Genomic DNA, 14,427 nt, shown 5'->3' with positions numbered 1-14,427 from the left:
GAGAGCCATGCTCTATGAAGCCCACTATCCTGATTGGCTGAAACGGTACCTCCAACAATATATCATCTATGGACTTGGACAGCCTGCCCCCCGAAGAAACATCAAAGACTAGGGTATCCTCATGCGTGTTACGTAAAGCAATCACCTGCAAAGGAATGCCCAATTTGGAAAATGCCCCCATCCAGGTAGAACAAGTAATAGGCATGTCATCTGTGTCTATCCAATCCAAGGGCAAGGCTGCATCAATCTATTGAACTCTCCCTGCACTCCCTCTGAGATTATGAATCACCTGGGCCTGGTGACAGTGTGCAGGAAGCCTCCTGAAGGCTTTCCATGCTCCCACAGTAGATGCAGGGCCCCTCTCCCATCTGGGCCACTACATGTGATGAGAAGCTCCAAATCGTCTGCCATGCTCATCCAAAATACTATCGTTCCACATGATAGGCTGCCTTTCAATCTCTTCACGGGTGGACGGGGGAATCATGCGAAGAGTACTGCTGAAGTTGGCCCATGCTTTTAGGATAGCAACCATAAGAGGGGAAGAAGGATATCTAAGGTGGGCTGTGGTTAAAACCCATCTGGTACTATGTATCCAATCATCTCCTAAAGTGGGTGTGCGAGACTGAATGCATCTGATAAAAAATTCCTTCCAAGGCTCTTGCTCTGGCATAAGTCCTCTCACAACGACCTTGCAGAGTAAGGCTCTGCACTGTAGATCCGGGTCAATGATATTCAAACCCCCTTCTCTTGTAGGAAGAATCAACGTCTCCCAAGCCACCTTGGCTGTAACACCAGTTGTGCCATCTAGACCACTCCATAAAAAATTTCGTACGGGCATCTTGAGCTGAGTGATACAATCCCTAGAGTGGCACCAACAAAAGCATACAAACCATGCTGTGGCTAGAAGAACCTGGTTAACCACCACCACTCTGGATGCCAAGTCAAGTTTGGATGAGCTCCAGAAAAGGAGTTTTCTTCTTATGCTCTCCAACACCGGAGCAAACTGTTGTGAAGGACAGATGCCCACCCCAACCTGGCAGCCTAAATATCTAGCAGAGACACCCCTCTATACCCAAGTGAAACCGATATCATTACCCAAATCCGGGGTGTCATCATCGCAAATCCAATTGGATTTATGCCAATTAATGTGTGCACTTGCAGCTGTGCAAAATAAATCCAAGGCTGTCCGGAAGGAAGTGAGTGTCCTGGGGGAGGCATCCAAAAAAACAGCGGTGTCATCTGCCAACTCACTATCTAGGAGCTCTTCTTCCCGGCAGAGAGGAAGCCTCAGCCCATAAATATCAGCTTGAGATCTAAGGTAGATACTCATAGCTTCCGCCACAATCAGAAAAAGAAAAGGGGCAAGAGGACATCCCTGGCGGACTGATCTACGGATCTGAAATCTGTCCCCTCTTACCCCCCCAACAAGCACCCGTCTATGGGCTGATCTGTAGAGAGAGGATACTCCTCTAATCCATGCATCCGAAAAACCAAAGCGAGATAGAGTACCCTCTAAAAAATCCTAGTCTACTCTGTCATAAGATTTCTCAAAGTCCAAGAGTAGAATGGCCATCCTCTGGCGGCTCTGCATGGCCCATTCTGAGGCCTCCCAAAATGAGAAAATATTATCGAAAATACTTCAGCCATGCACAAACCTTGTCTGAGAAAGTGCCCAATACAGTGATGGGTCTCCATTGTGACACTAGATTCCTATTACCTGCCTTTGGGATGAGATGAATGAGACCCAATCAGAGTCCCACACGCCCTGCAGGGCTGATGTAATGTGATCACCAATCTGCTCCCAAAAAGTAATAAAAAAAGAAGGGGTAAGTCCATCCGAACCTGGGCACTTGCCCTTGTGAAGGGCGATGCATAAAGAGAAAAATACATCTCATCCTTCACCAATACAGGGATACACTACCAAATAACCTCTCTGGCATCATCTATGGCCTGTGTGCTCGGATCTACAGTAAAAAGGGATGCAAAAAAATCTGAAGCTACACACATGACGGCATTAGGATCTGGCTGTAACACCCCGTCTGAGTCAACAAGCTGCGAGACACTATCTCTACTATGTCTGGGTCCATGAGTAGAGAAAAAGTGTTTGTTGACCCTGCCACCCATCTGAATCCAAAAGGATTTCCGTGCATGAAAGGCATACTCTGCTCTCTGATCCAACAATATCTGTAAATGAGCCCTTGCTGCAGCAAGGCGCTCCTGAATCCAAGCATATGTGGGCCTCTTTTGCTCTTCCCTATGAAGGGACGCTAACCGCTGGCGTATACCAATCTCACGTCTCCTGAAATCAACGATTGTATGATAATAGTCACTAATTCAGAATAAGGCTGCAACTACCCGAGATGGGCGGACAACTCCACCCTGTATGTGAGAAACCCAAATCTGTAAAATATCCTCCGTGAGGCTCTCCTCTGCATAAAAGGCATCCGGAATCCTGACACTAGCAGAGCGTCCTCTCCGATGAGGCTCAAGAATCTACAACACCACTAGAAAATGATATGAGGTGGTAACCCCAGTAGAAATGCATACAGATCCGCCTTTGTCAAGTGCCCAATCGTCTACAAAAATTCTGTCAATACGAGCATGGATGGGCATGTGTACTCTCCTGTTCAACCATGAGTACAGGAGCGACTGTGGCATAACATGAAAGGCATTATCAAACCAAGTGTCCCCATACATATGTATTGATGTTGCGGGTCTAGGCATAACCCCATACATATGTATGTATCAAATCAAGAATACCTCTTGCTCAAAAGGTGCTTCTACCGAAGTTGGTTCACTTTTGTTTGCCGAAGCAGCATGCTTTGTAAACTTTTCCAAGAAATAGTAGCTTTGGATCCCGATTGCCATATTCTGATTCGTGATATCTAGCAAGTTCTTGAAATTGTTACCATTGAAGGTCACTAATATTGCTCCGCTCTTATCCTTCTTTGATGCATCCATTGTCAAACCTTTGTGGCTGTCTATTGCAACGTTGTAAGTGAGCTACAAGCCCAGTAGGGATGCGCTCACGTTATTCATGAATAAGAAGTGTTGTTCTTGTGATTAGTCGTGTTAATTAGCTCTCTCTCTTTCTCTTCTTAGAGCTTGTTTCCATTTCAATTGTGATCACTAGTTTGAAGCAAATACCTAACATATGGTATCAAAGTGGGTCACTTTCTGAGAATCTACGAGAATTTGTGAGAGGTGCTATGGTTCATACATGTCTAAGCAAGCTGTCAATACGAAGACAAGTGTCCCAGTTGTGAGAAGATGTAGGAGTAGTCGAAGTCGTGAATCGAGATCATCTCTTGATATATTAGCACAGGCTTGCTTTCAAATCCTCCTCAATCCCACTCAAGAACACACACACACTATGGCAACAAGCTTCCAATGATATATGCATCACGTAACTGCCCAGGAGTAGCGCTTCATCACGTGCTTGCTATAGCAGCTCACAAACCTTCAAGCTCCACTGTTGTTTAGCTCTACGGAGAAGCCAAAGGTCGCACGTCCTTCCTGAAATCCTAGAGACCCGACTCTCATGGAACCGTCGAGAGATCAAGAATGAAAGCAGCTTATCACTCCCTCCTATTTCTACATAGCTAACTGCATGCAATGATGCCACGTAGGCTCACACAAACTCTACCATGCAATTAACCACGTCCATCAACCTTACATTGTATTTGACCACATGAGAATGAGCACCACCCCAACACAAAAGATCTGAGGTCCTGACAAAGAGGCCAAGCCATTGATCCCCAAGTCATGAAGAAAAGAAAGGGAAAAAAAGTGCTGAGAATCCTAGCAGCCCCTATCAATATGACTCTCGCATGTCTGTAGTCCCATAAGGAATGATGAACCGACTCCTCTCTAGACGAGCGCCTAGGACAAGTGGAGTCTGCCCCAAACTTGGACCTCCACCTATTTACTCCAATCCCTCCATGTATAGAAAGCCATCAAAATAAAGTAATCTTTCTATGTCTTTGGGATTTTCCAAGCCTCCTCCAAAAGACTCTCTGCAAATCAGCAGAAACCGGATAACTCTCCTAATGAGGGGATCTAGATGGTCTCCAACCTCTACAACGATCTAGAATCTCCTGGCATTACTAACCGTGTAACCAAAAAAAGGGAGACTCTTCTCTTGGATCCCTGCAACAATTTATGGGGACTCTTCCATGAGCCAGAACCTCCATGATTCCAAGATAGAGAGACAAGGGCTCAGATCGATATGCTAAGCAGAGTCCTTGCCCTGTGCCACATAGCCTATAATCCTAAGAGGCTAAAAAGGCATGCGTAAAAGAATATCATCTAAAGAAATAGACAGCCTGCCACGTGACTATACATCAAAGACCAAGGCATCCTCCTGTGCTCCCAAAAAAGCAATGACTTGAAGAGGAATACCTATCCTTCAAAAAATTCCCATCCAAAGTGAACAAACCACAAGCCTATCATCTATATCTACCCAATCATGAGGTAAGGCTGCATTTATCTGAAGTATCCTCCCTGCACTTCCTATGAGGTGATTGACCAATTGTTGTTGACGATCCTCTGGAAGCCTTTTGAAGGCTTTTCAAGAAGGCCTGTCAATCTCTTCGATAGAGGAAGGAGGAACTCTCTGAAGCTTATTTTTGAAGCTTGCATAAGCTTTTAGAACAGCGATCATAAGCAGGGAGGAAGGAGACCTGAGACGCGCTGAAGTGAAAATCCAAGTGGTGTTGTCCATCCAGTCTTCACCTGAGAATGGGTTGCAGGTCTGAATGCACTGAATACAAAATATATATTTTTTCCCAAGAAAATTACTTCATTGAGTATGAATGAAAACCACGAGAACAAGCTCAAATGCGGGAGTACATCGTGCAGTGCATGAGGGAAAAAAAACAGCTCAAAATGAGCTAATAAAGAAAAGGGCGGAGGCTGAAAATGCCATCTCAACCCTGAAAGATACTCAGAGAAGAAAGGAGATCCTCTCCAAACTCTGAAAAAAGTAACTCTCCTGGCATTCGGTCCTCTGTAGGATCCCTGCATGCTCGCCCAAATGGCCATCAGAGTGTGTACTGTGTCAGTCCAAATACTGGCCATAGTCTGGGAAGGGTGAACCTAGATACCCTCCATCGCCTCTGGCTAACAGAGAGACTCGCTGAATTCAAAGTTGTTAAAGACCTCTATTTTTTTTTTCAATAAAATTACTTCATTAAGTATTAATGAAAACCGTGAGAGCAAGCTCATGAGTGAAAGGAACATCCTGGAGGGAACAAGACTCCACTGAGTGTTGCCGTACAATGAGAGCTGGATCTCGATCATGTCCCTCAAAAAACACCTGAGGGCCAATAAGAGATAACCAAGCCACTGAACCCCAGGTCATATAGAAAGGTGTTGTATGAAAGATACTGAAAATCCTAGCAACACCTTTCCAGATCATCCTCGCCTATCTTCTGCACTCCCAAAGGCAATACTGTATTGACTCAACTACAATGTGACAACGAGGACAAGTAGGGTCAGCCCCAAACTTGGATCACCAGAGGTTCACTGCAATCCCTCCATGAATAGAAAGCCAAAAGAAAAGAGTGATCTTTCTATTCCTAACGGATTTCCAGAGCCTACGCCAAAAGTTTTTCTGCATAACTGCGGAAATCTGAAAACTATCCCAATGCAGAAATCTAAAAACATCTAACCACAACCTTGCAAAGCAAGGCCTTACATCCCAAATCTGGGTCTATGATGTTGAGGACACCCTCCTGTGTGGGAAGGATCAAGGTCTCCCAAGCCACCCTGGCAATAGTGTCTATTGTGCCATCTAGCCCACTCCATAAAAAATTCCTTATAAACCTTATGAGCTGAGTGATGCAATCCCTGGATCTGCACCAACAAGAGAAAACATACCAAGCTATTGCCATCAAAACTTGGTTAACAACCACCACCTTGGATGCAAGGCCCAACCTAGGTGAACTCCTGAAAAGGAGTCTCCTCCGAACATTCTCCAACACCAGAGCAAACTGTCGTGAAGAAGAGATACCCATATTGACCTGGCATCCTAAGTATCTGACTGACACACCCCTCTGAGTCCAAGTGAAGTCCACATCAGCCTCCCAATATGGAGTATCATCGTCACTGATCCAAAAGCCATTGGACTTGTTCCAATTAATGTGAGCACTTGGTACAATACAAACCAAGGCTGTCCTAAAAGAAGTGAGGGTTTGAGGGGAGGCCTTCAAGAAATTAGCAGTGTCATCTGCTAGCTCACAATCGACAAGGTTCTCTTGTCGTCTGAGAGGTAGTCTGAGCCCAAGAATGTCAACTCGAGATCTAAGAATAATGGTCATAGTCTCAGCCAAAAATAAGAAAAGAAAAGGGACAAGAGAGCATCCCCGACGGACTGATCTGAAAATCTGAAATCTATCTAACCTGTCCCCTCCTATAAGCACCTAGCTGATCTGTACAAGGCTGAAACCCCTCTGATCCATGCATTTGAAAATCAAAAATGATGAAGGGTTCCCTCCAAGAAATCCCAATCTACCTTGTCATAGGCTTTTTCAAAGTCTAGGAGTAGAAATGAAACCAGTTTTCCTAATTTTATTTCTCAAGATCAGCACCTCAAGGACTGCTGATTTGCATTGTTTGGTTTTCAAGCATTAATAGAAAGTTATTTTGTCTAGGGAAAAAAGATAAACAAAAAGATGAGATGGCCTATTCCTCTCCTAGCTTTCTCTCATTTCCCCCCCGATGGAATTGAAAAAAACAAATCGACGATCTCTCTAGGAGCTGCTGCTCCTCCCCGTTCCCCTGCTGCTCCCCCTCCCTCAGCCCGTCTCTCTCTCCCCTCAGCCTGTCCCTCGCTCCTCCCTGCTGCTCCCCCCCCTCCCCCCCTGCTGCTCCGCCCCCTCCCCCTGCCTGTCCCTCGTTCCCTCCCCCTGCCCTTCCGCCCCCTCTCCCTGCTTCTGCCCCCTCCCCCTGCTGTCCCGCCCCCTCTCCCTGCCTCCGCCCCCTCCCCCCTGCTGCTCCGCCCCCTCTCCCTGCCTCCGCCCCCTCCCCCCTGCCTCCGCCCCCTCCCCCCTGCTGCTCCGCCCCCTCTCCCTGCCTCCGCCCCCTCCCCCTTGCTGTTCCGCCCCTTCCCCCTGTCCCGCCCCCTCCCTTGCTTGCCCCTCGCCTCCCCCCTGCTGTCCCGCCCCCTCCCTGCTTGCTCTCCCGCCCCCTCTCTTCCTCTCACTCCTCTCTTTCTTCTCCTCTCCTTTCCCCCTCCCTCCCTCTCAGCTTGCCCCTCTCCCCTCTCAGCCCCAGCCCCTCTCCTCCTTCCCTCCCCTTCCCCCCTGCTTCCTCCTTGCCTCCTTTCCCCTCCCTTGCCCCCCGCAGCTTTTTTGGAACGGAAGGACCTTTTATTCTGTTCAAGTCGGCCTCCTCACCTTGATTGGCGATGGATACCCCGTCAGCCAATCCTACTCCATCTCCACCGGCCGCGAAAACTATCACTTTCTCTAAAGACGAGTTGCAGCAGCTCAAGAAGGATGTAGAGATTGAGTGCTCTACCACATTGCTAGCACGCATCTTCGGGTCTCACCCTTCCACATCCCAAGCCAGAGACTGGATGCTTGCGGCTCTCCCCCCAGACCTCACTCCTCGATTGTTAGATGTTCGCCTTTTGGGACGAGGTTTTTTCCAGGTTGTTTTTGACACTCCAGAGGCTGCGAGCACTGTGCTCAAGGCCGAGTTTTTACACTTGGGACACAGGAAGATCTTCTTTGAAGCCTTTCACCTTGGTTTCAACCCAGTAGAGGCAGATAAGAAAATCTTCTCGCTCTTCATCAGGTTCCCCGGGCTTCCCCAGGTTTACCATCGACTTCGTTCTGTTATTGGGGAGCATTTTGGCGCAGTTGCTGAGATCCCACCCCTCCCTGGGTTGCCATTGACTGCAGCAGAGGCAACCAAGGCTGATGGGGTTCCTAGAGTTAGGGTCCTTTGCAAGGATCCTAACCTCAAGATGGACCACTTCATGATCCAGCGCCCGGATGGTTCCTTTTTTCGCCAGAGAGTGGAGATTTCAGGCAGGCCAGGACCAGTGCAGGATTTGGAGGACCTCGGGACACTTTGCCAGGGATTGCCCCAGGAAGAAGAAAAGGCCTAAGAAGCCCTCTGGTACAGCTACTGCCTCAGGGCATCGACAGGGGGGACAGGGGGGGGGATTAGACCCGGCACTTGCCCCTCGACCTCGACAGAGGGGTGGTACAGGTCCAGCTCCTGCTCCTCGTTCTTCACGTGGCGGTCCTGCTCAGTCAGGTGGTGGTATAGGTCCAGTACCTATTCCTCGGCCTCGACAGGGGGGTGGTACAGGTCCTTCACCTGCTCCTCGACCCCCACCTCCCTCAGGCACACGCGACGCTTTACAGTGGGTTCCAGTACGTGTGCAGGTCCCTCCTTCAGTTCACGAGGGTACCTTAGTAGACTCTGCTTCACCTCGAGCTGTACTTCCTGTCTCACCTTGCACAGTCCGAGACGCTGAAGCTTCGACCTCCTCCCCAGTTGCAGCTTCTTCCTTAGATCCAGCAGTGCCATATGTTCCTCTTGAGGACGGAGAGATCTCCGCGGCTGGGCAGACACAGGGTAGAGAGCATTCCTCACTCCCCCCCTTGGATAGGGGGAAGGGGATAGCTTACACTGTTGATCCTCTTCCCTCACAAGGGATCCTTCGTACTCCGGTGGCTGGATTGCTCCACAGGAACCCGTTTTCAGCCTTGGCAGAGAGTTCAGATTTCCCAGAGGAGGAGTTTGTGCCCGCTACTTTTGGGGAGCCAGTGGTTGGGTTTCCTATTGACAGGGCTTCTTCTTCAGGTGCCTGGATTCTTTCCCCTATTGACTTTCCACCACTGGGTTCCTTCCCTCCCTCCTCGAGCAGGAGGTCTTCCCCTGTTGAGGGGTTTGTTTCCGCCACTAGGTCGGGTAAGGTGTTCCACTCTACATCCTCCCGTCGATGAGGATTATCAGTTGGAACATACAGGGCCTAGGTGGCATCCCACATCGCCACCGTAGACAGCTGTCAGCTTCATCCAGGTGTTACTGGGGGTCCCATTGATATATTATTTATTCAAGAGCACAAGCTGGATTATAGAGATTGTGCCAAGTCAGGCAAGTTGCTTTCAGGCCATACTTTTTGGTCACCTGCATTGGGCACTAGGGGAGGCACTTCTATTTCAGTTTCGCAGTCGGTTCTCCCCTTAGTTGTTGGGCACGGAGTCATTATCCCCTCTAGAGCTCAGTGGATTATTCTTTTGATTGGAGAGCGTAAGGTTGGCTTCCTCAACCTATATGCCTCCAACATTAGAGGGGAACGTGTCCTTATGTGGAAGACTTTGCTCTCCTGGGCCCCCATTGTGGATTCTTGGGTGATTGGAGGTGACTTTAACATGGTCGAGTTACCTTCAGACAAAAAAGGGGGTAGAGAAGGCGGACTTCACTCTTTGGAGAGAGCAGCTTGGGATGCCTTCCTTTTCCATTTCTGTGGCGGAGATACTTGGTGTGATGATGCCTTTCTTATTCAGCCACGGTCCCTCCTGTTCTCTTGGTCGAACAGGAGGCAACAGATGCCTATTCATGCACGCATTGACAGATTTTATGTAGATGACTGGGCACTAGACAGAGGTGGATCGGTATGCATTGCTGCGGGGGTTTCCACCTCAGACCATTTCCCTGTTGTTCTGGCTATCTCAGAGCCTCACTTGAGAGGCCGATCTGCCAGCATCAGGATTCCAGATGCCTTTTACACAGAGGAGGACCTTTCGGAGGCAGCCCTACGGATATGGTTTGCTCATGTCCAGGGTGGGCAGCCACATCCATCACATTTAGCCGCTGCCCTCTCTGGTATTAGTGACTTTTACTGCTTAGTTGCTTCTACCAGGAGACGAGATATTCTCAGACGTGAGATTGGTGTTCGCCAGCAGTTAGCAGCTTTGCAGAGGGAAGAGCAGAAACGGCCTTCAGATGCTTGGATTCAGGAGCGCCTTGCTGCGGCGAGGGCTCATCTGTAGTTATTGCTTGATCAGAGTGCTTGATCAGAGAGCAGAGTATGCCTTTCATGCACGGGAGTCCTTCTGGATTCAGATGGGTGGTAGAGTCAATAAACACTTTTTCTCTACTCTTGGCCCTAGACATAGTAGAGAGAGTGTATCTCAGCTTATTGACTCACATGGGGTTTTACAGACAGAGCCAGATGACGTCTTACGCATAGCTTCAGATTTCTATGCCACCCTCCTTACTGCTGATCCTGAGACACACGATATAGAGGATGCTAGACAGGCTATTTGGCAGAGTATCCCAGTGTTGGTGAATCCGGATATGCATGTTCTACTTGATGCACCTTTCACCAACACAGAGTTCAGGACTGCACTTTCAGCCCTTCACAAGGGCAAGTGCCCAGGTTTAGATGGCCTCACCCCGTCTTTTTTCATTGCATTTTGGGATATGATTGGAGACTATATTACTTCAGCCATGCAGGCCATTTGGGACTCTGGCGAGATGCCTGAGTCGCTTACAGAGGGCCTCATCCACCTTATCCCAAAAGGAGGTAGCAGAAATTTATTGTCCCAGTGGAGGCCTATCACACTTCTAGGGACTTGTTACAAGATTCTGGCCAAGGCTATCAGCCTCCGATTGCAGCCACTTCTCCCTGATCTTATTCATGACACTCAGACAGGATTTGTGCATGGCAGAAGTATTTTTGATAACATTTTTTCTTTATGGGAAGCTTCAGAGTGGGCCATGCAGAGTGGCCAGAATCTTGCCATTCTACTGTTGGATTTTGAAAAAGCTTATGACAGAGTAGATTGGAGTTTTTTGGAGGGCACCCTTCTACGCTTTGGATTCACTGATGTTTGGATCAGAGGTGTTTCCTCTTTGTACAGATCAGCCCATAGCCAGGTACTTATTGGTGGGGTAAGGGGTGAGAGATTTCAGATTTTGAGATCAGTCCGTCAGGGATGCCCCCTTGCTCCTTTCCTTTTTTTATTCGTGGCCGAAGCTATGAGCATCTATGTTAGATCTCAAGCTGACATCTTTGGGCTGAGACTTCCCATCAGAAGAGAAGAGGAGCTGCTTGACAGTGAGTTGGCTGATGACACAGCGATTTATTTGGATGCCTCTCCACAGACACTGACTTCTTTCAGGACAGCATTGGACTTATTTTGCTTGGCGGCAGGGGCGCAGATAAATTGGCATAAATCCAATGGCTTTTGGATCAGTGATGAGGACACTCCAGTTTGGGGGCTTGACATAGGGTTCACTTGGGTTCAGAGGGGTGTGCCTATCAGGTATTTGGGCTGCCAGGTCGGCTTGGGTATTTCTACCACGTAGTAGTTTGCTCCCGTGTTGGAGAGCATCAGAAGGAAGCTTCTCTTTTGGAGCTCAGCCAAGCTGGATCTTGCCTCTAGAGTTGTGGTGGTCAACCAGGTCCTCCTGGCCACTGCCTGGTTTATTTGTTCATGTTGGTGCCGTTCTAGGGACTGCATCATTCAGCTCAGAAGACCGATCAGGAACTTTCTCTGGAGTGGGCTTGATGGCACAGCAGATGCCTTAGCCAGAGTGGCTTGGGAGACCCTCATCCTCCCTACACAGGATGGGGGTCTCAATATTATTGATCAGGAACTTTCTCTGGAGTGGGCTTGATGGCACAGCAGATGCCTTAGCTAGAGTGGCTTGGGAGACCCTCATCCTCCCTACACAGGATGGGGGTCTCAATATTATTGATCCAGATTTACAGTGCAGAGCTTTACTTTGCAAGATAGTGGTGCGAGGACTTATGCCAGGACAGGAACCGTGGAAGGACTTTCTTATCAGCAGCATACAGAGGTGCACACCTTCCTCAGGAGGAGACTGGATGAGCAGTGTTAGATGGATCTTCACCTCAGCACACCTCAGATCACCTTCATCCCCTCTCATGGTTGCCATTCTGAAAGCTTGGGCTAGTTTCAGAAGCTCTCTTCGGAGGATTCCTCCTTCCTCCCGGGAAGAGATTGATAGGCAGCCCATCATGTGGAACGACAGTATTTTAGATGATCGTGGAAAACCACTAGGTGCCTCACTCTACATGCAGTGGGCCAGGTGGGAGAGGGGACCTGCTTCTTCTTTGGGATCTTGGAAAGCTTTCCGTAGGCTTCCAGAGGAAACCAAGTCAAGGTTGACAGGACATCTCAGAGGGAGTGCAGGGAGGATCTTGCAGATTGAGACAGCCCTTCCAGAGGCTTGGATAGACACAGATGATATGCCTCTCACTACCTCCACTTGGGCAGGTACTTTCTCGAGAGGCGGGGTTCCACTTCAAGTCTTAGCCTTCCGAGATGCACAGGAGGATGCTTTGGTTTTCAGTGTCCAGGATGGTGGCAGATTGCTCAGATCTACAGATGATATCTTGCTTGAGTCTGCTTTTCAGCCTATCAGGGTCGTAGGCCTTTTGATGCAGGGATCAGATTCAGAGTGGTTCTTAGACCCTGACCCCCAATTACTCTCCACCGGGTCTTGGAGACTCTGGCTCTATGGAGGAGTTCCCATCAGGTATTTACAGTGGGACCCCGGAGAGTGGGAGTGGATTGACGCGGGGCATCGAGAGAAGACCTTCCCCTTCTTTCGTTACACGGTCAGTAATGCCAGGAGATTTCAGCTCAGTAGTAGAGGCTGGAGACCCTCCAGAGTTCCTCATTGGGAGACTTTTGGTATTACTGCGGATCAGCAGAGGTACTTCTGGAGGAGGCTCTGGAAATCCCACAGGAATAGAAAGATCACTATCTTCTTTTGGCTTTCTATTCATGGAGGGATTGCAGTGAACCTTTGGAGGTCCAGATTCGGAGCCGACCCTACTTGCCCTTGTTGCCTTTCTGCTTCGAAGTCTATTCAGCATTGCTTATGGGATTGCAGACAAGCGAGATTGATTTGGATGGGGATAGCCAGGATCTTCAGACACTTTGTCCATTCCCCACTTTTTATGACTTAGGGCTCGGTGGCTTGGCTTTCTCTTACAGGACCTCAGGTTTTCTATGAGGGACTTGACTCCTCTCGGGCCATTTCGGTTCGACGTCATCGAGTTGAGTTCTGCTCGTTGGATGTGGTTCCACACCGTCCTTTTACAGCTGTACATGCCTCTGTGGATACTTCTTGGGAGATTATAGCGAGCATAGCAGCCTGGCATATCTGGAGAGCCAGATGCACAGAGGCTATGGAGGGTACTCAGGTTCATCCCTCGCACACATTGGCTAGTATCTGGACAGACATCGTACACACTCTGATGGCCGTATGGACGGGTATGCAGGGGGACTCCCGTGCAGCCTCAGCTAGGAGGGCTTCTTTCTTCAGGGAATGGAAGGATTCTCCTTTCTTCTCTGAATCTACTACAGGGTTGAGATGGCACTTTCAGCCTCAGCCTTGGTTTCTTTCCACCTCACTCTGAGGGGTTTTTTATTATCCTCATGATTTCATGATGTATTCCGCTTTGAGCTTGCTCTCGCGGGTTTTTGTTCTTACTTAATAGAAGTCTTTTTCATGAAAAAATAAAAATAAAAATAAAAATCCAAAAGTCTATTCAATGACTGATCTTTTCAGACAAGAAGGTATTCCATCTCCACGAAAGTGCACTTGTTCTTGTACTTTTGAAACATGCATTAAAGTGCAATCATGCAACAAGTTTTATGGGCACGTTTTACATGTACATATATTGTCTCACTTGATTTTCTTCATACATTAATGTGCTTGCTCTCATATTAGACAACTAAGGCATACTATCTCTCTGCTATGTTTAAAAATAACTTTGCTAGACATCAATAGAGTGCACATGTCAAGAAAATGACATTTGAAATCAAGTGTTTATATAATAGACCAAATGTAGCCAGATATTTCAAACTGAGCTCACACTTATACACAACCCTTGGAATGAACACGTTGCGACTAGGGATAAGGAACTTGATATTCTAATCACCTGTATCGTGGTCAATGATCCATCCTTTTTGTACAAGCGAGAATTTGCTGTAATATGTCTATCGATATGATGGTAGTCTACTCTTATTTGGTTCTCATTCAAATCAAATACGTGCTTGGCCACATTATCTTTTGGAAAGGCTCCTACCCTTTTCTCATACCTGCACTTTCAATGCAACCTCACATCAAAGAGGGAATAACCCATATAGAGTAGTCTATCTTGTCAGTACTATTTCAAGTAGCTTCTATGATTGGTTTGGTCACAAATATAAACTACAGTGTGAAAGTTACAATCAATCCTCCATTTTATAATAATATGTAAGTTACAAATTGATGCTCACTTTTGTGTGATTTTGATTATGGGAAGCAATTTTTCAGCAATAGTTCTTCTTCTAGGAAATGTCAAGTTGAGCTTTGTCTCTGGTTGTTTTTCTGAACCAGGCGTAGAGATTTTATTTCTATTGCTGGAGCTGCAGGTCAATC

General features: G+C 47.8%; 1 protein-coding gene across 1 annotated transcript in view; it reads right to left on the bottom strand.

Moving 5' to 3' along the window:
• LOC147894808 (dynein regulatory complex subunit 7-like) overlaps positions 1-14,427 on the bottom strand; it is a 589,338-nt gene that overhangs the window by 127,840 nt on the left and 447,071 nt on the right. Inside the window, 2 exon segments of the mRNA XM_087385174.1 lie at positions 13,946-14,105; positions 14,286-14,414. Of these exon segments, the coding sequence (XP_087241300.1) occupies positions 13,946-14,105; positions 14,286-14,414 (289 nt within the window).

Source organism: Dipteris shenzhenensis, chromosome 14, assembly GCF_047967505.1.
Source record: "Dipteris shenzhenensis isolate YYH24624 ecotype China chromosome 14, Dip_SZ_1.0, whole genome shotgun sequence".
NCBI classification, from domain to species: Eukaryota; Viridiplantae; Streptophyta; class Polypodiopsida; order Gleicheniales; family Dipteridaceae; genus Dipteris; species Dipteris shenzhenensis.
Note: the sequence above shows the minus strand (reverse complement) of the source record. Positions and strands in the feature narration are given on the sequence as shown.